Here is a 25,206-nt window from a genome sequence, read left to right on the forward strand (position 1 = left end):
CTATAGAGCATTGAGAGACAAGAGCTGTTTCTTGTTGTTGCAGCCTCTAATGAAAATTTGCCTGCCACGTATCCAAGTGTGATCTGGAAGCAGATTTGCACCTGTCTCAGCAGGCCGAAAGCAAACAATAACGGCGCTGAGAGCGACTTGGTGAGCAGGCAGCAAGGGCAGGGCGAGCGGGTGAGAGCCCCCTCGGTACGCTGCTGCCCTGCTGCTGCTCATCAGAGGCTTTTAATCAGATCATCAGAGCAGGGATTTTTTGTGCTTTACGTGCACACGTTACATACCTTTCTGCTCAGGAAAAGCAACCCACAGCTAACATGACCTTTTCATCTTTCGTTATCAGGGCTGGAATGAGAAGAAGTGTCCCTGAGTGTGTGTAGCACTGAACACACGATGGCTTCTGCTCTCCCCCAGGCTTCTGGAAACGCAGAGGTGGGGTGCAGCTGCCAGCCCTCTGCTCGTGCTGAGGGCATGCAACTGTACCAGCTCGCTGCCATGCATGCCACAAGAAATTTCTGCTAATGCAATTCTAAGTTATATGGGCTTCAGAGCAGAGACTTTTTTTCCTTTTTTTTTTTTTTTTTACCTTTTCATAAATTAATAGAATATTTTAGGTCCTATAAATAGTGTTTCTCCTTTCCTAGTTGCAAACAACCCATCTTGTGCATCTGAATGCTTTGAGCTTTATCTCAGAGAGGTTTTTCTGTTGACATTCTAGGCACCTTTATCATTTTTTATCCAGGGCGTACAATGCTCTTTGTGATGATTTGTCAGTGTTCAGCCTTACCTCTGAAGAGCGTTAGCTATTATTATTTTACAGTTAGGAAAATTAAGGAACAGAAAGCTCTGATGATTTGCTCAGGGTCTCTGTGTAAGAAAGAGGAATAAATCCCAGGAAACTCCACTTGCAGGCTTCTGCTCTAATTACTGAAGAGCATTCTTCAAAAAGTGTAGCTTTTTTGAAAGAAGGGACATGTGAGTGTGATTGTTATCTGCTGAGCAGAGCAGATACCAGATGAGAGATCTTTCCTCTTTATCTTTTTACGAAATAATAGATGTCTGATTATGATCTGAGATGCTAAGAAAACTTTGTTACAGATAATTTCAGGTTTCCGAACATGTTTCTCCTTAGTAGTACTCTTATTTACATAACCCATTAAGTTAGTCATAACAAAGAGCAAATAACCAAATGCACATCTTGGACATGACTCCTGCCGAAATACTCCACAGCCTGACTCAGAAGGAGTAAACCTCAAGTTGCCACTGCGCTAGCACTGGGCAAATGCACTCCAGAGGACGGCTCCTGCTCCAAAGAGCTCAAGGTCTAGGGAGGCAAGACAGCAGCAGGGAATGGCCCCTCCTGCCTGACACTTTGGTGGCGTCCCACGGTCATACAGAAAGTCCCTGGCAGTGCCAGGAATGGAAGTCGGGTGACCTGGAGCATAATCTCGTGTTGTAAGCACCAAAGTTTGGTGGTGGTGTTTTTTTTGTTTTGTTTTGTTTTGTTTTTGTCTAACACAGTTGTTACTCTAACAGCAAAACTATCTTTCGGAGGTCCTCTGTAGGATTCCCTCAGGGGATGGGAGCTGGCAGTCCTGCCCCCTTCAATGCCCTGTCAGCTCTGGATAAAATAACCTGTACGTACGCAGGTACGTAGCTGCATGAATCCATATTGCTTCAGTAATGGGCTTAGTAAAAGAGGGATTCAGATTAAAGATTAGGATCAAGGACTTGTCCTGCAAAATGACTTTTGAAGCATTTTATGTGGGCAGTGCTACAGAAATCTGCAGTGAGAGTCACCTAGACCTGCTTGCCCCACTGACCCCAGTTTGAATCCAGGTCAGTTCTGATGGAGTCAATGGAGTAGCAAGTGTATAAAAGATACGTGCATGTGTATGTGTACGTGTACGTGTATGTGTACGTATAAAATCAGCATTGCCTGATCCATCTTTCAGCTGTTTCCTTAGCTCCATCAATTTAATTTGCCACTTAAACTGCAGGAGAGACGTGTAATCCTTTTATCCACTGCAGCTGATGATACCCCAAAGCACTTTGTTTACTTAATATGTTACACATTCATTGAGCCTTCCATCACTAAACACGGCATGCGCTGACACTACCTGCATCAAATGCTGCTCCACGAACAAAACTCATTTGCAGACACAACCTAACACCTCGGTACAGTTCATTCCAAACAGTTACATTCCTAGAGAAGCACTCTGAGCATCTGTGAGCACTCGTGTGTTTGTGAACGTGTGCACGTGCAAGGCAGAGGAGACGCGAAGGAGGAGATGCACCTTTTCCATGGAACTGAGATGTAAATGTTTGCAAGGGGGGCTCTTGTGCAGCAGAAGAGGCAGGACAAGAGCATGTACCTTCCTACCATGGGGGCTGATCTCAACAAAGCTGAGTCCTCAGGACCTGAAAACAGCGGGTGTCACTCATGCCGTGACTGGGTAAAGAAAGCCTTGGGCAGCATTTGGGGGAATGGTCTGTCGGGATGGGAGGGATTTCTTTTCTCTGCACAAAAGAGAGAGCCTGCTCTCTTTCTGCTCCTTCGGCCTTGCTGCACAGACCTCAGTCACTCTGAGGCCAACTCTTCGTCTCTCTGCTGGTGTACACACACCTTCCACATCGCACGTTTCCAAACACGTTGCATGCCATGTCAGCCAGCCTCCGGCCCCTCCTCCTTCTTCGGGCTGGCACAGAACAGTGCTTGGTGAGAAAAGTGCTGCTTGCAAAGTAGGGTTTCTGTGGTTTAGGGTTATTTTAATTAATTAATTCTTTTTTTTTTTTTTTTTTTTGTAAGTCTGCAGCTGCTAGTTTTGAAACGACCAATCCTAAAGCTGCAGAAGTATGAAAGAGAGGGTAAGAAATCAATGGAAGAAATAGACAATCAGAGCAGGGTCCTGACCGTGGAGTGGCTGCTATATTTTAAAACCCATAAAAGTTTGGCTTATGTAAGAAACCATCTGGTATTTAGGCCTAGTTGAAATTTTAGCTGTGTGCGTGCACTCTGTGTATGAATCAATGGAGCAGCTTCACAGGCGCATGCACGTACTCTGCTGGACTCCTTCACCAGGCAGTGCAGGGCATTTGCTGAAAATATCTGGAAAACCTATTGGACTTCACACCCCTCTAACTCCTTCTGGACTGCTCCTAATGGTCTTTGATCTAAGGGAAAGCATGCGTGCCCGCCACAGCTGCAATGCCGCAAACCCACATTACGAATAGGTGCATGACCCAAAAACCAGTTAGCGATGCACATCTCAGGAACATTGTAGAAAGCTGCTGAATATTTATAAAGAGCCTAATGGCAAGAACCACTGGGTTTCTTTCTGTTCATAACACGGCAAGCAGGACATGCCTGCACCGAGATCGTTGTTGCTGCTGCACATGAGTAAACTAAGTCTGTCCCACCTTGTAAGAGCATCTACCCCAAATCAACCCGACAAGGTAGAGAAGAAAGGAAGCATTTGCTTACCTCTACAGATGAGAAACTGAGATACAGAGAGATGAAGTGAAATGCCTAAACTCGTACAGGAAACCTGTGGCAGAGCAACTAACTGAACCAGGCTGGGCACTGCTGAGGACAAAGACTGGAGTGAATTAACTGCTCACAGACTTTTCTGACTCACCAGGAGGAAAAAAAGGAAAAAAAAAAATGTCATCACAAAAACCCAGAATTGCATCAGGGAGGGTTCTTCCACTGTGTGTTAAGGCCAGGCACTAGGAACACCGTGTGCTGCCCCTGTGACTAATGCTGAGAAAAGGCAAACTCAGATGGGAACAGGTGCAGCTGAGGGCTAAGGAATAACCAGAGAAAGGGTGTTGATAAAAAAGATTAGAAGATTTTTGTTTATCCCAGCTAAACAAAGACTGAGAGCAGCATGGCAGTGGTCTGTAACTACACAGGGAGCAGAATATCAGGGAAGGGAAAGCTCATAGACAGTGCTGGTGTGAGAGACAAAAGGTATAAATCAGTCAGGAGCAAATAGTTCAAAATCAGAAGAATGTATTTAAACATCAGAATGAGGAAGTTATAGATGTCCTTTCCGGTGGGGAGCAGTAGTGGGGGAAAGAAAATACATCCATCCTTTACAGACACCTTGAGGAGTTTGTGAAAGGAATCACAGAGCACGGTCATGTCTGACAGCAGAGTGGACTCAGCTCAAGAATTGCTTCCACTCTGGAGTTGAAATTAAGTGCCTTAACTTTTCTTCACTCCTAAGGAATTTAGAAGAAGAATCTCTTGTTACATAGAGTGCATAGCACAACAGAGACCCATCTGGTCACTAGGCACTACTGTAGCACAAATAATTCATAACACTAATGATCAACCATAACTACATCCTTCCTGAGGTAGAGATGACATATGAGAATCCCAAAAGTGAAAAGCAGGGAACTGACTGCAAGCTTATTTCATCCTTTCATGACCACCCCATATTCTGTGAGAATGAGAAAACGTCTACTCTCAGATACGGTGGTGTAGATCCAGAGGAATTGAAAAAGCATCACTGCAAGCAAGCTTGAACATCAGTGGCATGCTTTCTTTTTCTAAGAGGGACGAACTCTATCCATCTCTTAAAACCTTTGCCCACTGCTCTGGAAGTGCTGCGAAGGCAAAGGATTCCTATAAGCACAAGGCTGGGTTCGGGAAGCCCTGCAGAAACCAGTGAAGTGGACAGAAACCAATCTCATCTTTAATACCAACGTGCAAAAACCGTGCGTCCCGGGCATGAGTTTGTTGGGGCTCCGAGGCAAAGTGGATATAGCCTTTTCCTACCCAGTAAGTGTCATCTGGTACATTTTTTACACAGCCTTCCCTATAACATTACTCAAAATCCAGAGGACTCGGTATCATTGTCAAAGAGAGGACAGGAGGGTAGAGCTGCTGTTCAGGAAAAGACTAGAATTAGAAGGGAGCCTGGCAAGGCCTACTCCCTGTCTTCCTTTATGAAATTTCTGTATAGGTAAGAAGGAACACTTTTCAGCCTGGATCTGGCCATGCCCCTTCTTCTACTTCATGCAATGAGAGGGAAGTTTTCAGCACAAAAGCAGTGTAGTGTGAGATTCTGCGCAGACGCTCAGTCTGCAGCAGGACTGCGAGGAGCTGGAGTTTGGGCCATGTGCCACCGGAATGGTAGCAGTTTCCCTTCGGCTTACTAGAGACGTCTCAGATTTCAAGTACAATCTTAGTGTCACAAGGGAATTCACGATCACTCGGATAAAATGTAGCACACACAAATTGCACGCACACTTGTCTGGTAGAAATTGGGATTCGGAAGAAATAGGTTCAATTAAAACCACCCCAGATCCTGATAAAACACACTGCTTTTTTCTGGGCATCGGTTCCTCTCTTAATGTAAGATCATTCCTTCTCTTGTCAGAGTGGAGTCTTAACAGACAAGTTGGGTAATATTTGCAAGATGATACTGAGAATTTTTGCCTTGAGCTAGCAAATCACTTCAGTGCATGCCTATTTTAAATCTGGTTGGTTCTGACGAAGTCAAATGTATTCATCTATGTCTCTCAGAAATATCGCTAAAATGTAGTATTTGTTCTGTTGGAAGATATACATGCATATGTTAGATCTAACGAAGGAAGAACATTACCATACATGTCATATGAATTTTACCAGCAACTTCGTATTAGGAATGTCATTATTAGAAAAATTATTCTGGCTGCAGCACACCATCTCTGAAGGACCGGGAGTCACACAGACTGTAGCGTAGATTCTCAGTATGCATCAAAACCACCCACAGCAACTTTAGTAACTGCTCCAAATGACTTTCACTCTTTTGGGATCAATTTATAAATAGTGATCTATCTGGCTTTTGAGCCTGTATGTATATCAGCAGTTTCTGACTCCAGTGATTTTTCTGTGTAGCAGCAGTAAAACTTCCCTTTCAAAGCTCCTGAAAGGGTGCGTAAGGTCCGCCCTCTTCTACAAATGCCATGGCAATTCTACAGCCAGGGATGTGTGGATGGCCACCAGGACCCTTTGTGTCCCTAATGCTGACTTGTTGAGTGACCAGGACCAGTTTCTTCCTATATTTCATCTCCTAGCTTTTTTCTTTCTTTCTTTCTTTCTTTCTTTCTTTCTTTTTCTTTTTTTTTCTTTTTTTCCTTTGCCTGTTTAGATTATGGGCTCCTACTCCATCTTCGTGCCATGCCTCATCTTGGTGGGAGCCTCTAGGGACATCTACCATAATACACGGAATCGAGCATACGAGTCACGACTTCTGGTTCTAATCAGGAGTCCGTCCCAGAGGCTGATCTGCAACACGACCCTGATGGACAAATCCTCAGAATTTAACAGGGATTAAATCAGTGGAGTTTTCATAGAAATTGAATTAGACTGTATAGAAATTGTTCCATAAACAGAACACAGGAGAAAAGGCTAAACTTCCTTGATTTTTCCCTGTATTTTACAGAAGGGATATAATTTTCTGTTACCTTTTCCTGTGTAATCCAAAATTGTGTGATAAAAAAATTACACTTTTCAATATAAACGCATAGGATTTTGTTATTACATGAGAAAACCTCAAATCTGTACTCTGAAACCTGCAGAAAGGCAGTTCTGTAGGAAGGCAATGATGTTTGTTCTTTTCCTTGCTTTAAGTAACATAGATCCTGCTCCTCTGTTAGGCTGGGGTGAGCAGAGCCCCCTGGCAACTCTGCTTTCTTGTTAGCTGGTGTGGTGCGCTAACCCCCGGCTGTTTCAGTCTATTTTAACCACTGCCTGTCTCTTTTAGGTATACGCACCGTGTAGATTAGGACATATACAGAAAACAGGCCAAGTCCACTACTTTAGTCTTAATCCGTATTCTGCCATTCCTGAATGTTGGTGATCTGAATAAATGAACCTTGGACACAAGCTACCTGTCTGCAGAGGCTGAACTGGCAAATTCACTTTGTGCCACATGCAGACGGACAACAGGCAGTGCAGGTTGCGGTTTTGCCCTTCCTCTCTTTAAGCCTGCTGAACTCTGGTGGCTTGGATAAATGGATAAACTGTGAGCATGAACAAATTGCACCAATTTCAGTGGGAATTTGAAGATACTCAGTGTATATTTCTAAAAATCAGGCCCGTATTTGCACTTTGGTCTGCTCTACACTTTACTAGCCCCTTTTAGTTGCATTCAGGAGCATTCTTATAGGCATCTACTTGGTCCTGATCTGAGATCACATTACTTTTTCTGAACAAGAAGACAAGTTACTGTAGAGCATGCACGAGATCAAGCATCTCGAATAACGCCTAAGATTTAAATCACCGTGAACTTGTGATTCTTATAAAGAATAAGCATCACGTCTGACATGCAAAGATTATGAAGGCATGGTGCATCTCAGCAAAACAGTAGACTTGTCATCTGGGTGGGGTGCTCTAGCTGTGGAAAAGTGGTGCTTTCCCAAGCGACTGGCTCCTTACTGCATGGGATGATTTGGATTTTGTGTAGAATCCTTCATATCAATAGTATGTTCCTAATCCAATTGACAAGTATGAAATAAAACCGCAGGCTTGTACCAGTGAAGGGGAAAAGAGTTGGAAGGAAAGAGTATCAATCAGTGCAGATGTTTAAGAGAATCATTCCTGTTAAAATGTTTAGGGCTGCCAGTTCCAGTAAATACCAGGGCAATGCCATTTGTACTGTATATGTGTAAATATTTTGGGAAGCATTTCTGACAGTGGCCTACATATTTCAGGACACAAAATTCCAGTCCCAAGTTCAAATAGCAAATATGCTCACACATACAAGCCTGTGCAGATCAATGAGATCTCAACACCTGATTGTTTGCTATACCACAACATTAAAAACCCTGTCTCTCTACTAAAATGCAGGGTTCTTTGCTGCAATTTTCCTTTTTTTTTTTTTTTTTGTAGACTAGAGCATGGCAGCTGCTACTCTGGAAGTGGCTTCATTTCGGCAACAAAGTTCTTGCCCCTCTGCAGTTGGCAATGCAAAACTCAAATAGATATGAAGAGGGCACTATCACTCTAGGCAGCCTGACTCAGAGTCAGGGCAGAAAAAATAAAAGGCAAATGTTCGATGCTAACATTATACAAAGTCCCAAGGAGATTTGGAACAGGAGCAGTGGAGGAGTTACAGCTTCCTTTGTTCTGCTAAAAGGAAAAAGGAAACACATCAGGAAACCAGACTGTGGAGCACAGGAAGTCTCACTTTGGCTGATAAAAAGGAACTGATGTGAGGTTGGTTCAGATGCAGTTATAAGTCAATCAAGCTTGGAACAACAAGAAGAGCTATTCAGAAGAAACCAGAGAGCCAAAGCCTGTGTTTAGCTGTAGAAATGGTGCTTTAACATCTCTTAATCTCTTCCTTATCTTCTTGTTTGAAAGCAAGCTGCTATAAAAATGTTCAAATAAGACTTTTCTCATCATACAGAAATTGGTTTCCCCAACCCACCACGCCCTCCACTGACCCCACCATACCTTACTCCAGTTTCTTTTTTTCACTCATCGACCAACTTAAAAAACTGTATTCTTGTTGATTTGTCTCCTCCCCTCAGATCAAAACCAGCATTAGTTAAGAAGGGCAGGTTTTTGCTGAGTGAGAAATCAGCAAATGACTAATTAAAGGCTCTCCTGCCCGTTATGTTATTTTCACCCACTCTGCATGATTGACAAGCGTGGGCCAATACCCTAACGTTCAGTTCCTGGTGTGCAGCTTTGTTGGCTTGGAGAGGGGGGTGTTACACTTTTTTTCTTTTAATTGTTGCTTGCTCCTTTACAGCCCTATTGTGGGTTGATCGCTGGGTTAATCTATGCTGGAAGAACAGGAACAAGACACGTGCAAATAAAGCAGTAAGCTTAGCTATATCCATGGCATTTACTGCAGGAGCTTCTACTGAGCTCTGTTTCTGAACTGCGTTTTAGAAAAAAATCAGAAAAAGAAAGAATGCTTGATACACCTGAAGAGTCAGGGTCATTTTTTACAGCATCATGCCAATGCTGAGGAGAAGCAAGGGCAAGATGTCTGGGGGATTTAGCCTTACTTCTCCCACCTGTTTCCAGCAAGAGTTGTATATTCAATGCCCCTTAACCAGCTGTGTAAATCTTAACATGTTTCCATATAGAATCAAAATGCTTCGTTAAGCACATAGAAAGCAGCGTGGTTTTCAGAGGGAACAGTTACCTTCAAAAGATAATGAGAGCTTTACAAATGAAACTGGTTGCTTAGGTAAATGTGCACTTATGTGCCCATTTTTAGGGCTCTGACTTCAAAACATGGAAGCAAACCAGAGTTAGACACATTAAAATATCTCTGTTATCAAATTCTGATGGTCCCTGTCAGGTCATTATTTCCAAGTTTTACCTTTGGTGTTGTTTGTCACTTGAGAAACAAAAGGTTTATTGGGACAGACTTAAATGTATTCAGCAGTAATATACGGTAACATATATCCCTTTTGTTTAGGTCTCTGTCTTACAGCTAAAGGAAAATCTTTTGGTAGCGGAGGTGGGGGAGGAGGGAGGTAACGTTTGTGGCTTTACTACAAGAGACCTGTTTCTAGATCAGTGTTACTAGCTGTGTAGTTACGCATCAGTAATTATGTGGCCTGGGTAATGAGAGAAAGAAAGAAAATAAACTGTAGATGCATTTACATTCTGAAGACTTGATAGTTGGAGCTCAGTGAAGTAAATTATGCATTTTCCTGTCCTGTTGCTGTATATACCAGCTCAGCTTAGGTTGGCACTTAGGTTGATCGGCAACCTGGCTGCCCAGGGTCTGCGATGACACAGCATGCAGGTTAGCAATGACTTGGGTCTGCCATCAGGCAAATTATTTCCAAAAGAAGGCAGAAAACCACATTTGCATTGTGATATTTTAGTCCTTACTTTCAAAAACAGCTATAAATATGCACCCACAGTCTTGTAAGAAAACATTTGTTCACTCAGAAAGTGTACTTAGGCATCACCCGTGGAAGTACGACAAGACTCTGTACAACCCGAGAAGTGCACTCCAAGCAGCTCTGTTTACCCACCAGTGCTATGCATGCATTGTGTGCTCATGTTCACATGTGCATGAGAGCAGGAGAGGCGCAGACACTGGAAATGGATCTGTTGTTCAATTCAGAACAAAAGATCTAAAGAGAATTTTACATTTGGGGGAAAAGCTGGCTTCAAACCAAGTTGTAGACCTTAAACTTAAAATATTAGACCTGTCTCTTCTAGGCAAGCCCTGCACACATTCATGCTTGCTCCAGCACTAACACCATGTTTCTGCAATGTGAGGTGTCTAGCAAACCCACAAATGTCTACAAATCTGAAGTTAAGGCTCCCTCGGCTCCTTTAATTTTCCTGCTTGTGCATGTTTGCACTGAGGTGGGACACAGGGTCTTTCATTAAGTAGTTGAGTAAACTCACGCAGAATAAGAAACTTTCATTTTTCAAAGGCAATCTACGGGGCACTGTGGAAGAACTTCATGCACTGATGTTTTACAGGGAGAAAAAGCCTGGAAGATGTTCCATGTCATGCAGTTACATGTTCATAAGTTCTAGGGCTGATCCTTCTGAGATGTGAACTGAAATCAAGAGGAAAGCCTTCTTTAAAAGCAGAAGGAGAGGCCTGAAGAGAATAAACTGTTGTTTCTGCAAAAATTGCTATAAATGCCCTTCCCCCAGTATACCTCACTTTATCAGCATGTCATCTAAGGCCTTACTTTGGTGAGGTGTGAAGTGCAACCTTACTCATTGCTCCTCTTGATTTCTGCCCCTTTCTCATAGTAGTCTAATGAAGAGTTGTACTCTTTCACACTAAGACTCCAGCAACTTTCTCCGTAGAAGAAATGCTGCAAGGAGTCATAGAAGCTGGACCTCCCTCCAGCTTACAGCAGGAGTATCACGAAATTAAAATAAATAACTAAAATAAAAGCATGAAATCCTCAGGACATGCATGCTACTACTCAAAGTGACCACATCCTGTTAGGGTAAAATCCACAGTCGTGCAGAGACAACGCTCTACGACGCTCTCAGCACCTCTTTAAAGCTTCTGAGTGAAACCCCAAGTGCCTAAAATCTAAGCAGCTGTGCTGTTTTGTTGTGTATTAGGTTTGTTTCAGACTAATCTTCCTTCCCATAGCAGGAGCAATTCTAGTACAGAGCAACAGAGCTACTCAGTTTACAGACTCTGGAAAGACTTCCCCAGTGCTTTACTCGCGTAGCAAACGGGAGTTAGTGCTGATCACCTCGAGTCAGCAGCACCCGGCACGACGGCACGATCACGAGCTCGTACTGAGGCAGAGGGCATGCATTTGCACACACATTGCTGAGGGAAAACGAAGCAGTAAAAGAAGTAGCACTATGAAAATATGCCAATTGTCAAACATTTCTAACAGCTTTTTACTGTTGTGTCTTAGGAAGCCGTCATGCGATATATATGTCACCTGAGCAGCGAGCCTGCTTTGGTCCCCAGGGAACAAAGAATTTATGCCTTGGACATTTCAGATGGTTTTCTTCAAAACTGCTTTTGAGGGACAGCAACATGGAAAGCCTGCAGTGAATAAACATCTGTGTGGAGTTTTTTCTTTCTGGAGACTCTTGCCCTGCGAGTCAATGCCTTGTTGCCAGGAAAGGCCATCTCTAAAAGGCCAAAGCCAGGGCAATTTAAAAATGGCAAAACAGACATTTAAACTGGCCCAAAAAGGAAACATGTTCTTAGTTCAAGATCTTGATGGCCAAGTTTCAGGACAAGAGCGAACGCCTACAGTTCACGAATGACAAGAAACAGTGATTGCAATAGAAACCCTACCCCACCCTTCGCTATAGCAACACCAGCACATAAGTTGTCTTCTCATGGAAAGAAAAAGAGACAAGTATAGTTGTCATCTACTTTGGTAATGCAAAATGTTCACTGAATGTCCTTCAGATGGTCTCTCTCTTATGTCCAGAGCATAAGGATAAACATATTTTCACAGTATGAAGGCAGCAGTTACAAACTGTGCTTTTTTATTTATTATTATTATTTATTATTAACATTTAGGCTTGGGCAAGCTTATTTTTTTAAATTAATTATAGTCCACATGTAAAGTGGAACTGAAACAATTAAACCAGTTTGAAACCACGCTATTTGTTATTGTGAGGAAGTCCACGCATGGGCATCTTGTTGACATTAGATGTACCCTTTTTTGATTTAATTTGAGGCAATAAAAACCCAAACCCCCAAAACACAATGTGAATTAAGTCAAAGCAGAACGTGATTTGAAGTGTCTGGAGGCATACAACAAAAATATTATAATTATTTAAAATTAATCCAAACATAAACCGTCATCGGTTTCTTTGGCTCCTAATCATCTTCTGCAAGTGTTGTTCACAGAATGTGGAATTAATATGGAAATGAATTAATAAAAATAAAGATTTGCTGCACTTCTTTCTGCAGAAAAGACCTTAATGCATCGCTGTAGAGGTCACTTTTCAAACCAGCCACTCCAACTCCCATGTCAGGTATTAAACAGATTATTTGAAGAATGCAGCAAAAATTGCCTCCCACCACCTCAGCAAGTGATCTAAAATAACTCCCCTCGCAATACATAATTATTTGTGAAGAAATAAAGATACATTCTGGAGCTGGTGCGCTGGCTCAGCAATGCCAGACGTGACGTAAGCCATGCCATGACGGTGAAAGAAGACTTACAGTCCGGAGAGGATCCCCCCTAATATCTCTGTATGTGCTTGACATTCCCTGAGCTGTGGGGTAAAGAACCCTGACAACTTCAACTCACATTTGCGCAGGGTGTCCACAGAGGATGCAAGTGTAGACCAGGATCATCCTGACCACATCTATCCTCCAGCCGCACTCTGCTTCCCCGGGAGCACGCAGTGAGCCCTTAAGACAGCTCAAGGCTACAGCAGAACTACCCATTTATTACAAAGTCACCCTGCAACTGGGCAGTTTTATAGTTAAATTATGCCACTTATACAACACCAGCCATCAGAAAGTCTGCTGTCCAAGCTCTTTCTGAATGGCATAAAAAGATTAAGAGGCAAGTACAGGCCCAGCACTGTGGACTACAGGGTGAAGGGAGGCATTTTTATAGTAGACTGGACTCAGGCTCCTTCTACATCGGTCAAGTGTGCAAGTCCTTGGCTCAATTAAAGCAATTAGTCCATGGAAGAGTTTTGCACAGACTGAAGAAAATACTGTCACTTGTCATCTTCACACAGCTCAGGAAGGCAATCAGCTGCAAGGTGTACCCCTCGAACATTTCTGCTCAGAGCTGCACAGCACTGCCTTCTACACAGCCAGGTATATTTCAGTTCGTGGGTGAAGTACTTCTGAACCATGCCTGCACACAATTTCATCTGCCCCCTCAGCGTGCTCTTGATCTAAATAACAAAAGAACTTTTTCCTCTGTTTTTCTTGCCATCTTTGTCATCTATGTGCATCTTTTCTGCCATATTATTTCCCAGACGGAGTGCACAGCTTTGAGAGAAAGCGGTGCTTACAGCCTTCAGAAGAGGTACCTGAAGGGTACGACTGCTTCTAAATTGCTGTCTCCTGAATACAGTACAGGTTTGTTTACTATGTCCTAGAATTTAGCAAATCTACCCTGAGGCACAGATTATATAGAGAGCTCAGCACATTAAAAACATTGAAGCATCTCAAGCCACATCCTCTCTCATTGCCCTTCACCTGAGAGAAGTCAGGCAAGGTGGCCTAACCCCTTCCTTTCGGTGGTAAACTGCAGCAAATCTGCCAGTGCATGGGTCTGACACTCCCTGGAAACCACTCGTTCCTCCCCAGCAAGAAAATTTGCAAGAAATCTCCTCTAATCCTGAGGGCACTACAGGAGCTTTCAACCACTTGTGCAAAGTGCAGAGAAGTGGTAAGTTACAGGAGGAGCTCAACAGGAGACGGGGATCTGCAGCAAGTTGCTGATGACCCCTGAATTGCTCAGTGGCCCCAAGATGAGACTCCAATGTACCAGGATCCCACCTCTCTTAGCTCCGACAGCCAAATGTTTTCTGGACTACAAGTGAAGCAGCAATACACAACAAAAGGCCGCTCAGCTGTCAGCGGGCAGATCCAGGAGCTGGGGCAGTGACCCAGGATGCGGCTGAGTTCCTCCTTTCGCCACAGCCTCCCCAGCATGACTGCGGGCCTAGCTGCAAGGCGTCGCAGTTCCTCATCTCCTGAGCAGGGGGCTGGGGGTGACAGCGACACCACTTTGCCACGCAGGGTGACAGGGGGGAGGAGGAGCTCCCAGTAGGCACCGTGGTCTCCCTGGGCCATGGCAACACTGCAGCACCTTTCAGAGGATGCTGCAGGGGGGCTCGTGGCCTGCGAAGAAAAGCGGGTCCATGTGTGCACTGCAGCAAACGTGCAGATGGGAAATTTCTGCACTTTCACTGTGCAATATTTAGGGCTTCACAAATCAAAGAAGGTTGCGGTGCACTAAACATATCCTGACTGAGGCCTGGGTTACTTTTGCTACAGAGTTGAAGAGGTGGTAGGGGAGACGTGCCTTATTCCTGCCATACCTCCCAAATTTTGTGCTTTCAATGTTCCTGCTTCCTCTCCTCCTGTCTGACATTTCCCTCTTTCATTCCCTCTTTCTTTCCTCTTTCCATTTTCTCTTCCTGCCCATCTCCTTCCCTCCCCCCTTCTCTTGAGACCCTTCCAAACAGTGCACTTGTCACAAGCTGAAATGTAAAGGAGAAAGTTTCAGTTCCTGCCAGTTTGCAGCTTCTTTCTCCCCAGGTCAGCAAAAAAAAAAAAAAAAAAAAAAAAAAAAGACTTTTAAGAAGAGATCAACACCCCACCCAGGCGATAGGCATCTTTCGAAATCCTCCAACCCAAACACACCCACAGAGTCTCTCGCTCCAAGGCTGCTCTGTTCGAGCTGCCCTGCGCTACAGCGCTCCCTCAAGAAGAGCCCGTACGAATTGCACAAGGGTCCCCCAAAGCAAGGAAGTGTACCCGCTGTGTACCCGCTGCTGCCTGGGCTTTGGGAAACGGCACGAGGCACCTCGAGGGACTTGGCGAAGGCTGGGTTCATCTTTGCAAAGGCCGGAGGACCGGCTGGTTTGGTGGGGGTAAAGGGAGGGGGAACAATTCTCAGCAGCGTCCCAGCAGAGTCCTCGCTTGCTCAAGGCCACCAGAGGTTGGTTATGTTCGTGGTTTTTTTGCCACACTCTTTGCTTCCCCTTCCCGCTGCCTCGCCCCAAGCTAGGGTGATGTTTCCCCTCCAAACCGCCCGGTCTCTCGCTCTCCCCCCAAAACTGCTAGAGGCAACGCACCAGCAGAGCCAGCAGCGCGCTTCGGGCAGGGCCAGGCGAGGAAATCAGAGCCGGCTGACATGGAACCGCCGGGGGCAGGCGGCTCCGAGCCCCGCCGGCCCCAGCCGCCCCCCTGGCGGCGCCCGGCGGCCCCGGGGGCTGGCAGCCGGGGGCCAGGAGCTGTCACTGCCGCTCCGCCGAGCCGGGCAGCTCCCGGGGGCCCTCCGAGCCCCGCCGCGGAGCCCCCGAGCGCCGGGGAGGGGACGGAGGGGAGGGGAGGGAGGGGAGGGAGGGGAGGGTGGGAGAGCCCCGGGAGGGTGGGAGAGCCCCGGCCGGCAGAGCGGGAGGAGAGGGCCCGGCCGGAGCCGGCCCCCGGCCCCCCAGCCCCTGCTGCCCTTACCTTAATAGTGCCGTCCATCTAGAATAACTTCCAGCCGGTACCAGCAATATTCCACACATTGACCCGGTTTAGCCTGCAACCGAAGCCTCCTGAAGCCGTTATTCTTCTCCCTCTTTCACTTTTCTGTGTCCTCCCAGTGATTTTACTTTCCTCCGCTTATCCCCTCTCCGGCTCTCTCCCTCTCCCTCCCTCGCTCTCTCTGCCTCTCTTTTTTTAACTTTGGTTGTTGCAGCAGAGCGAAAAAGAGACAGTTAACCGGATGAAACGTTTTTTTCTGCTAATTTTGGGAAGTGAAGTCACTCGAGGAGGAAACTTTCGTCTCTCCGCTGGTCCTGCCTTCTTGATCAAAATATATATATATTTTACATACAGGATATTTGCTCCATTTAGATAAGAAGGGGCAGAACAATAGCTACCTCTGTCAGCTCTTGTTTGTCGCTAGCGCAGCCAGCACGACGGAGACCTTGCCTTGCACCCCAGCCCGTATTAGCGAGCACTGTGTCATCCCACAGTTTAGTTTAACATGTTTTTTGCCTTTTTTTTTTTCTTTTGGCTGGAGCAGCTTTAGCCTGACTCACTGAATTTCCGTCTCTTCCCACAGATTTTTTTATTAATGCGTTTTCCAGTCACAGGCAAAAACGAAGGGAAGAAAACCGTAAATACAGCTCAGTCGGAGCACGCAGGGAGAGAGGGGAAAAAAAAAAAAAAAAAAAAAAAAAGAGAGAGAGAGAGAAAGAAATATAAAGAAAAGCCAGACGATTAAAAGGTATTTAAAACGTAACGTGGCCCCTCTTCACGCCCGCCCCAGGCAGGGCTCGCAGGAGGGAGCGTGAGCCGGGGTCCGCTGCTGCCAGAAAGGAGCGGTGAGCGCAGTAATGCAGGACAGACAAATGACTCCAGCAATTAAAGCCACGCTGGAAATGGGGCTGCAGGAAACGTGGAAGCTCTTGTCCACTTTCACCCCTGTCCCCTTCACTCTCAGTCATCTCACGGCTGGGATATCGGGCTGCTAATCACACAGACCTCAGATCAGCGGGTCCCCATCCATTTATTTCGGGGGCTGGGAGCACCTTTTCCAGCCTCCTCTCTCAAGACCAGTTCCTTGCTAAGCTGTTAAAACCCCACTCAGACAAGAAAAACAAAAGAAGAAGAAGAAGGTAAAAAAAATCAAAAAAACACATTAATTGTCAGAACACCTGAAATTTCGTGTCAGAATGGGCACTGCAGTCAAACCGACCCAACACAGCAGCCTTTAAATCTCTTTTTCGACCTGGTGAGCCCTGACGTGCGATTCTGCCTTTCATTCAAACGGGAGCGATCGCCAGAAAAGAAACGCGCTTTCCTTTTTCCGGACGAGGCTGAAACCCTCCCAAGGACCCGAGGAAAGGAGACAATACGCGCCTGTCCAGCTCCACTTCCCCCCCTGCAAAAATAACAAGCAGCGAGCAGCGGAACACATCATGCAACGCTCTGGGCGTCCTTTATTCCCCACTTCTGCAAACCGCTGCAGCCCGAGGAGAAGCGCAGAGGGTGTAAAACAGGGAGGGTGAAGCCAAGAAAGAAAGTGTCAAGGCAGGAGGGCACTCCTGAACTTCAGATCTCTCGGTGGAGAGCATTACCTTGTCCAGTGCCAGTTGTGTCCAGGCTTTTTGTTTCCCCCCGTCTTTAGTCCAACCACGGGGCGGGGTGGGGGGCAATCAAAATTATATCCAAAGTTATTCTGCACCCGCCCCTTCCAAAAGGGAAATGCAATAATGCCACTAGTGTTTCTACTCGGCTGCGGCAGAGATGCCTTATTAATACTTTATTTCTCCAAGCCCGAAGCTGGCAGGAGAGAGCCGTAGATTCCCCTCGCCCCTCCCTCCCCGCCCTCCCCCCTCCTCCGAAATTAGCCTCATCAATTCAGCTACAATTTGGGAGTTCAGATGCAGACACGGGGCTGAACGTGACCAGACCTGGAGCTTTCGGCTTGCTGCTTGCCAGCGACTGAGGCCGCCTGCAGCCGGGAGGTGAAGGCAGAGGGGGGCAGAGGGGACAGCCCGGGCCCCCCCGCTCCTCCCCCGCCGGTTCACAAGGCAGGGGGCTGCGCGGGGTCCCCGGGGAGCAGCACATCTGGATGCTGCTAGCGGGGTCAGGTCCCCCCTTGCCTAGGGCCACAAGAACTGGAGTTCAATTAAAAGAAATCACGCTTAACCCTTTGCTGTCCCCGTTACTCTTTCTCTCTTTCCCTCCCCGCTCTCTCCCCCCCGCAGCCACTCTCTTCTCCACTCCCCCTTCAGCCTCACCACATGGCCGCAGCAACCAGAAAAGCAAGAGGTTAAAGGGAAGAGTGAAACGCATCCTTTCAAAACCCAAATGGTTTCCTCTCTAGACAGCGCTCTCCACCAGCCCCGAAAAACAACAGGGCTGGGGGGTGAGGGAAAGGACAGGCTGAGGATCCCGACCGCGAAAGGCAGGGGGGAAACACCGTGGAAAGGAGCCTCCGTCCTCCGCGGACCTCGCGGGGCGTTTTGTTCGTGGGCTGCGTGCCCGGCAGGTCTCGCTCGGGCTGGGAGAGGCGGGGAGCCGCGAGCCGCAGCCAGAAACCCCCTGAAGGTGCGGGGTCGGGGGGGAGCCCGGCGTCCTGCCTCCCACCGCCCGCTGCGGGACCCAGCGCAGCGCCCGCCGTCGCTCCCGGTGCTCCCAGAGAGCGGCGGATGTCGGGCAGACCCCTCCGTCCCACCCAGGGGTGTTTTAGGAGCCCGACTCCGCATTTTATTGCCAGACGGGCACCAGGACCCCCAGGGACTTATTTTGCATGTCTGAGGATGCCTCAGAATGAAGCCCGTTGGGTCACCTAGACTGGATCCATCGGGGTGTTCCCTGCTTTACCTCTTGCGTTTGGTCTCACAAAAGATTTGTGAAAAGTGCAAGAGATCAGGTGGCGAGCGAAGTGGTTGAACGCTGTAACAGACAAGCTGAACAATCTGCTATTTGCCTCCCAAATAATGTAACGACAGAGCCTTTGCTTCATCTCCCACCCCCTTTAAAAACAGAACAAAACAAAAAACCTTGAAGTTATCGCAAACCTTTGGGGAAAGGCTGCAATATTCCTGAAACAAAACTCCGTGCGCCAGGCTCTGAGCCACGCTAGGTGATCGCCCGGCGACTGCCGGGGAGCAAAGCCGGGCGAGCAGGACCTGGCGGGGCGACGCAGCTGATGCTCCGCTTTTGGATGCATATGTATGTACAGCAAAGGAATTGTGAGCCGTTTAATGTGGTTACCACCAGACATCTGGAAAACCATTTGATCTTGGCAACCACGGAAGATTTCAAATGCTTACATTGGGACAGGCTGGTAGAAATCAGTTGCTCCTCGATTATTATTTTTTAACTGCGCTTATGAATGAAACGAAATTCTCGTCCGGAGTTTTTAATTGTTTCAGTACTGATCTCAAGCGCTTGGCATGCCCCCACCTCCTCTCTTCGTCCTTATAATTGAGTTACGGTGACTGCAGCCTCACCCAAAGAAGGTGAAAACGCCGGGTTTGGTGAGATCCCACTGAAATTAATAAGGCCACACGGGAGGGAGTCAAGGCTATCTCACATCCAGTATCAAAGGAGTTAACCCCTCCGTGTAGTTCACTGCCGGTCTTTCACGGGAGTACATAACCTCAGAGATGCGCATTTTCTGCCTATAATTCACGCGGGATTAGTGCTCGTCATTTTCGAGTTAAAACCATCTAGTTATTCCGTAGGAACAGGCATAACGAAAACCTCGGGCCTCAGCTGCAGGTTAGGAATATTCTTTTCGGAGGAGGGGAAGGGGGTGGCTTGTTTCGCCCTCCTTCCCCAGCAGCAGCAGCTGGGCCCGCTCGCCCCAGCCGGGGCTCACAGAGGGGAGCCCCAGGATCCAGTTCCACGCCCGGCCTTGGTCACTGCAAAGTCGGGACGGGATCCTCTTATTTTTTTTTTTTATTTTTTCTTAACCCAACTTCTCTCTACGTGTACTGACATTCCTTGCGCTAGGTATATCGGATATATATAAACCTTTCTATATATACCGTCCTCTATAAATGTAGTCACGGTGTTTACCCTCCTCCTTCGCCCGGAGCAGAGGCCAGCGCCTGTCCCGCTGCAGTCTGTACCAGAGGGAAAGTCTCCACCGGCTTCAGCGAATGTTTAAATTTTCCTGGTCTGAGTCTCCTCTGGCACCGACTGCATTGCAGAATGAAAAACGCAACGTGTTTTGTTTATTTTCTAAACCCACATTCTTACAAGCAAAAAGCCCAAACTACAGCCCTGGGATTTGATCCCCAGAAACGAATCCCACTTTAAACTGAACTAATTGGGCAAACCTCTGCTTCTCAGCTACAGCAATAAAGAGGAATCAGTAGTTTTCCAGCCCTACAAGCGAAGGATCGGGTCCCTGCTGCCTCTTGGTCCACAGCAACAGCCCATGGGATTTGGGAACTTGACGCCGGAAAGTTATTCACTGCTAATCAGCGCTAAGTAAAACATAATGTCTTAAAAGTAGCGTGGAGAAGATGCAGTAGCTTTGAAGCTGCATCGCAATTACGCGGAGAGTGGGTAAGCAGTGTCCTGGCTAGTTTTATTTGAGCTCCATGTCCCAGTAAAACAGCCCCCGCCCTCCCTTCCTCCCCCATCCCGCAATTATTGAAAAGCTAAGCACAAAAAAACAAAAATACTGAAGGCCAAAAAAACAGACGGCAGTGCACTAGCTCCAAACGTCTGGCCCCTCGCTTGAGGCCATAATTAATTTGAGATTTATTTTTATTGGAGAACCCAGTCTCGTCTGACCTTAGCCAAACAAGACTTCAGCTAGACCCTTGATGCGCTTGAATGGAACAGAATATTTCTAACTTCTCTTCAGGCATCCGTGCCTGCTTTGAATTTGTTCCTCAGACTTCATATATTTGGAGATTTGCAGGAAAGATTTAAAGCATTTTTCCCCCTTAGCCTTCACTTTCTTTTTCTTCCCGTTTTGCTCCCCTTTCCCTCCACACCTCCCCATTCTTTCTAAACACAGGGTTGGGAAATCACACGAAAGGCTGGAATACAAAATCCACTGGACCCAGCATATTGGTGGGGGGCTTTTTGCTGTAAATTGTGAAAGAACGGAGCCATTAGGAGGTCACAGAGCTGGAGGGGGGCGGCTGCTCGAATGCTGGTGTCTGGCGGGGCGGGAGTCACCGAGTGTAAAATCTTGTCCCCTGAGCCCGACAGCCTGGTTTGTTTTAGAAAGGCGCAACGTGCTACATTTCCAGGAGAAACGACGTTTCTCCCACCTCTCGACTTCAATCCAATCGTGTCTTGAGGGCAAAGAGGGGAAGAAACAATGCCAGTCCTGCCCACGCGGAGCTTGCCTTCACCACGGGTAAAAGTCGGGCAGGACTTGTCGGGCACCGGGAAACGGAAGGGTTTTTTTCCCTTTAAAGCAGCGAGGTGGGTGCAAACAAGAGCTAAATCCTTAAGCAGCGAGTTGTCAGGACGCATTAATCAAAGACTTGCTAAAGTCTAACAACTTAACGGCGTTTCTGCCTCAAAAAAGGAGAACGATTCGGTGTATGCGCGGCTTAATCATCACTCGGGGTGAGCAAGACGTAAGAGCTGACGGCAGCGTCAGGCTGGACGTCAAGCTGGAACTGCAAAGAAAGGAAGCAGGAACGGGTAAGGATCCCCCCGGCAGGGACAAAACTACCTGAACTGGAAGAAAAAACAGTCCGTCAAGTCTCTGCTTTCCCCTGCTCTGCGAGGCTCAGCTCTCCAGCTGTTCTTAAAGGTGTGCTGCGGGTTTCTGCCCGCAGCCGCCTCTCCAGCATCCACGCGTCCCCGGGCACCTGTGGGACGCAGCTCTCTCCCTGCACGAGTCCCCCTGCAGCGCCTTTCCCTCCCGTAGGCATCAGGCATCCTCCCTGCCGCGAGATTTCTGCTGGGGAAAAGATAAAAATAAAAAAAAAAAACACCCACGAAATACTGGGGGATTCTTTCCTTGCAACCTGTGCCCGGAGCAGCCCTCTGGCTGCTACTGTTTCAGTAGGAGAGAAAGCGCGGCCGTGTCAGGGTTTGTCAGTGGCCTTCGCATTGCCCTCTCCAAAGAAAATCCTGATGTTTTGTCCTTAAAAAAAAATAAAAAAATTCTTTAGGGCTTCTGTAAACTTTCCAGGCAGAGGGAAAGCAAGAACAAACCAAATATTGTTTCCAGCCACCCAGACCATTTTGCCTTCGTGAATATGCTTCTTTGTACGGAACCACAAACATTATGGCTGCATGAAATCCATTTTTAAAGCGAGAAGTCCTGCGCTTGCACGATGGTTCCTTCTTCCCATCTCTGTGAGGCTGGACAAAAGACCCTCTTCGTTCCCGTTCAGAGGTCTGCCCGAAGACCATTTTCTGCACAGGTCAGCCAAAGGCAATCCAGTGTTTTAATGCGGGACACCCCAGGGAAAATCACCCCTAGCAAGGTTCACCTTGGAAGGGGAAGGCTGGAAAGGAGAGCGCGAAAGGAGGAGGCGCTGATGCGATAGCTCTGGGGAAGGGGGAGTCTTGCAGGTGAAGAGGGCGAGAAGGGGGATTCCCGCACCCCAGCAACACTTTGCAGACATTCAAGAAGAGGAGGGACCCCTAACGCCCTCTTCTACGACTTCTTCGCCTTCCCCTGCCCCACGGACGGCGCCTGGCAGGAACCGGGGCTCCCCTCGGCCGCAGAGCTCTGGGCGCTGGGGCACCGAGAGCAGAGGCAGCGACTTCTCCACGCCAGGAGGGGAGAAGGGTTTGGATGTCGCCCAAGAGCGAAAGAAAAGCGACAGAATAAGACTCCCCGAATTATTCTTGCACTGTCTTTACTCACGTATTAAAGCACAGGCAGCAGCACAGGAGGAGAGTCAAGACTGCTGTGGCCCAGAGTAGCTTGTGGCAGTGGTAATAATTAAAAATGCAGCATGCAGAGGTCATGTTGCTTTGCTTATAGTCCTAACTCTTTCCATACCCTTGCAGTCAGGATTCCAGTGCTGTCTTTCAGAATTTAATTTCCCAATTATATTACATGTTTCATTCTCTAAAGTCAAATACTCACGTTTAGATGAGATTAGCACCCTCTGATATACTCTAAATTATTAACTATTTGCAGATCAGTAAGTCCCATAATGGCTTAAGGAACAGAAACAATTTATCTATGATTTAGAACAAATGAGTAATCATAAATGATCATAAATAATTTTATACCTATGATTTTCTACTCCCCTATTGTGTTAAGGCCCATACAAGAAGGGATACAAGACAGAATGAGTAGTGCTGTCGTGAAGTTATATAGGATCTTTTAACAGTGCTGTAGATGCAGACCCACATGTCCTGTGACGTAAATCAAGGTTACAACACTGGCAAGCTGAACATTGCCAGTATGACTCAACACAAACCATCCCTGTTAAACCATTTTAAAATTCAGAACCTCTTCCTCCTCCAGCGTCCTTGCCCTACCTCACACTTTTGCATTTTGAAAACCCTGGTGAGGAAAATTGTGACCTGATGGTAGTCATAGGCTGTTTTGTACCTCAGGGGTACGACAGCAGATTTGTTCCTCCTAGGCCTTCTGGAGAACACCCTGCCAGCAACCCCCTCTCGTCCGCAACATACAGAGAGGAGGCATTCTTCTGCGCAAGGCACGGAATAAACCTAACACTTATATGTATGTATTACACATTTTATACTAGACACTGATCCCAATCGTGATTTTCTTTTGGAGGATGGAGGTACCATGTCATGAGCTGGGATTCCATGGAAGTCATAAATAAATACTGAGTCCACACCTCCCATGAGACAAGCAAATATGTGTTTGTTTTTTTTTCTTCCCCTCAGTAGATGGAATGACATGAAAAAAAAAAAAGAAAAGAAAATGGGAAAAGAGAAGGATTTGGAACACAACCTCTCACTTTTTAAACTTCTTGCTCACCGTGACTTGTCAAGTTGTCAAAGATGAGTGAGGGGAAGCAGGAAAGAGAAAGCAGGTGCTGTCTATAAACTGAACAGTGCCTCCTTCTTACACAGCACTTTCATCCACACTTTAAAGATGGAGAAATTGAGGAACAAAGAGTTGGAGTGCCTTGCTCAGGAACACCAAGCCCACCCCAGCAGGGTTGTATCCGTACCCATGTTTCCTGACCATCTGCCTCAATCATTAGGCAGTCCTGCCTCTTCTGCAAGTAAGCCAGTCACAGAATTGTTCTGTGTGCCCCGAGTGCACTGGAGTCTGTGGAAACTGTCACCAAATTCAGAGGAGCCAGATATCAACCTGACCCGTGTTTTTAAGGCTCCAATTCTCCTGTATTTAAGCATCTCCTAACTTTTAAGAACAACCTCACTGACCTTAAGGTACCTTTTTGCACCACTGGTATTGAACTGCCCAACTCAGTCTGTGGGAGGTATCTCCTTTGTCTTCAGAGGACTTTGGATCAGTCCTAAGAGATTTCTGTCAAAATCCTGCTGAGTTTTTTAAGCAGAGGAACAAGTCAATTCCCCATTGACATTGGTGTGAATGAAGCTTTACAGGCAAAATACCAAAGACAAGGCCCTTGCCCAAAATAATGGCAGCTGATGAAGGGTTGTAATAAAAGGCAGAGAGTTCAGCATCACACAGTTCACTTATCCCTCCACTTGCTGAAATGCTGGGTGTATGTCCAGCCGTACAAGTTCTTCCTGGTAGATAAAACACATGCTTACATGAAGAGAACTTTGTCCAAGCACTTCGCCTGGAGGATTATACTTACTGAGAAGGCTATCCTGACACAGTTACGGACTGACTCGCTCAATCCCATTGGAATGTTAAATTATTTAGGCCTGCATCTTGGTTCCACTTAATTCGAAAGGAATCTTGCTACTAACTGCAGCAGCAGCTGGATCTAGCCTCACAACAAAAGGCAATGATACCATAATATAGGATGTCAAAAAGCCTTCATCTCTTCATTGTAAACAGAACACATCTAAGATCATTTCCCACACATAAGAACTCCAAAGAGAAATTATTGCTAAAGCCAGGCACAGACTGCATAACTTATTTCTTTACTTGAACTTTTAGTGAGTTTGCTTTCATGAGACTTTAATTTCATTTGTTTTCCACAGAGTTTATGTTCTTCTGGAATCTGGTCCAAAGCTACATGAATTTAATAAACAAAATTAAATCATCAACATTCCTTGAAACACTGAGCTATGAGTGTGAGTTTGGGGGATATTAACTGAATCTGGAATCTTGACCATTCCCAGTAGAATTCCCTATAGAAACCTGGTCTAGAGAGCTGCACAAGTTCACCCGATCGGGGAATACAAGTAATTCCACTTGACCAGGGAGCCCTCCCACCAAGCTTGCATTTCCAGTACTAATACCTCTAACAAACTGCCCACAAAATGAGCTGTGGCCTAGGGATTATATACAGAAATCATTCAGTGAATCACTTCCAATAATGTGTATGTACATGAAAATCACAATCGGCACATGGATCATTGACTAAGGGAAAAGAAGAGAGAGAGAGAGACAGAGAGAGAATTCCTGTAATAAATTATTCATTACAAATTATCC

At 46.5% G+C, this 25,206-nt stretch overlaps 1 protein-coding gene across 8 annotated transcripts in view; it reads right to left on the reverse strand.

The window, feature by feature from the left end:
- Positions 1 to 25,206, reverse strand: part of FLI1 (Fli-1 proto-oncogene, ETS transcription factor) — an 88,777-nt gene that overhangs the window by 60,086 nt on the left and 3,485 nt on the right. Inside the window, exon 1 of one of the 8 annotated variants that reach the window (XM_083808102.1) lies at positions 17,258 to 17,517. The exons of 4 other annotated variants lie outside the window; for them this stretch is intronic. Coding sequence is in view for 2 of the 4 variants with exons in the window: in XM_083808097.1 (XP_083664223.1) it covers positions 15,639 to 15,656 (18 nt within the window). In the remaining 2 variants the exon portion in view is untranslated. Of the gene's footprint in view, positions 1 to 15,638; positions 16,225 to 17,257; positions 17,518 to 25,206 lie in introns of those variants that run through there. 3 more of the 8 variants (XM_083808101.1, XM_083808097.1, XM_083808100.1) reach the window with 3 other exon arrangements.

This window comes from Anser anser, assembly GCF_964211835.1.
Source record: "Anser anser genome assembly, chromosome: 22".
Taxonomy (NCBI): Eukaryota; Metazoa; Chordata; class Aves; order Anseriformes; family Anatidae; genus Anser; species Anser anser.